This window comes from Mastomys coucha, unplaced genomic scaffold (assembly GCF_008632895.1).
Source record: "Mastomys coucha isolate ucsf_1 unplaced genomic scaffold, UCSF_Mcou_1 pScaffold21, whole genome shotgun sequence".
NCBI classification, from domain to species: domain Eukaryota; kingdom Metazoa; phylum Chordata; class Mammalia; order Rodentia; family Muridae; genus Mastomys; species Mastomys coucha.
Genome location: NW_022196904.1, coordinates 176,192,600 through 176,192,943, shown reverse-complemented (window position 1 = coordinate 176,192,943; position 344 = coordinate 176,192,600). Strand labels below are relative to the sequence as shown.

General features: G+C 43.0%; 1 protein-coding gene across 4 annotated transcripts in view; it reads right to left on the bottom strand.

Annotated features, from left to right (window-relative positions):
• Slf2 (SMC5-SMC6 complex localization factor 2) overlaps positions 1 to 344 on the bottom strand; it is a 54,907-nt gene that overhangs the window by 4,142 nt on the left and 50,421 nt on the right. For all 4 annotated transcript variants that reach the window (XM_031390445.1, XM_031390444.1, XM_031390446.1 and 1 more), the window contains one exon: positions 15 to 83. In XM_031390445.1, the coding sequence (XP_031246305.1) occupies positions 15 to 83 (69 nt within the window). The remainder of the gene's footprint in view (positions 1 to 14; positions 84 to 344) is intronic.

Sequence of the window (344 nt, the reverse complement as noted above, 5' to 3'; positions counted from 1 at the left end):
AAAAAAAAAGACACCTGAGTAGGCCGACAGTTCTGGATTATTTCCTGCCATTTTCCATGTATCCTGGCAACCAAGTCTTTCACCTTAAAAATAACAAAAAGAGAAAGAGATATCAGATCAAAGTATCCTCACTTAAATCACTTCAGCATGATAGACAGCATTCACAGCCACTACTATGGAGATGCACTGTGCACCTAGCACTCAGGAAGGCTGTTCAAAGGTCAAGGGCAGTCTGAGCTACTGGGAGGTCCTGCTTCAACAAAACAAAACAGTCACAACAAAATTAAATACACCCGCCCGCCCCCATCTCATAGGCATCACAGGCCTTTACCCAACAATTCTAT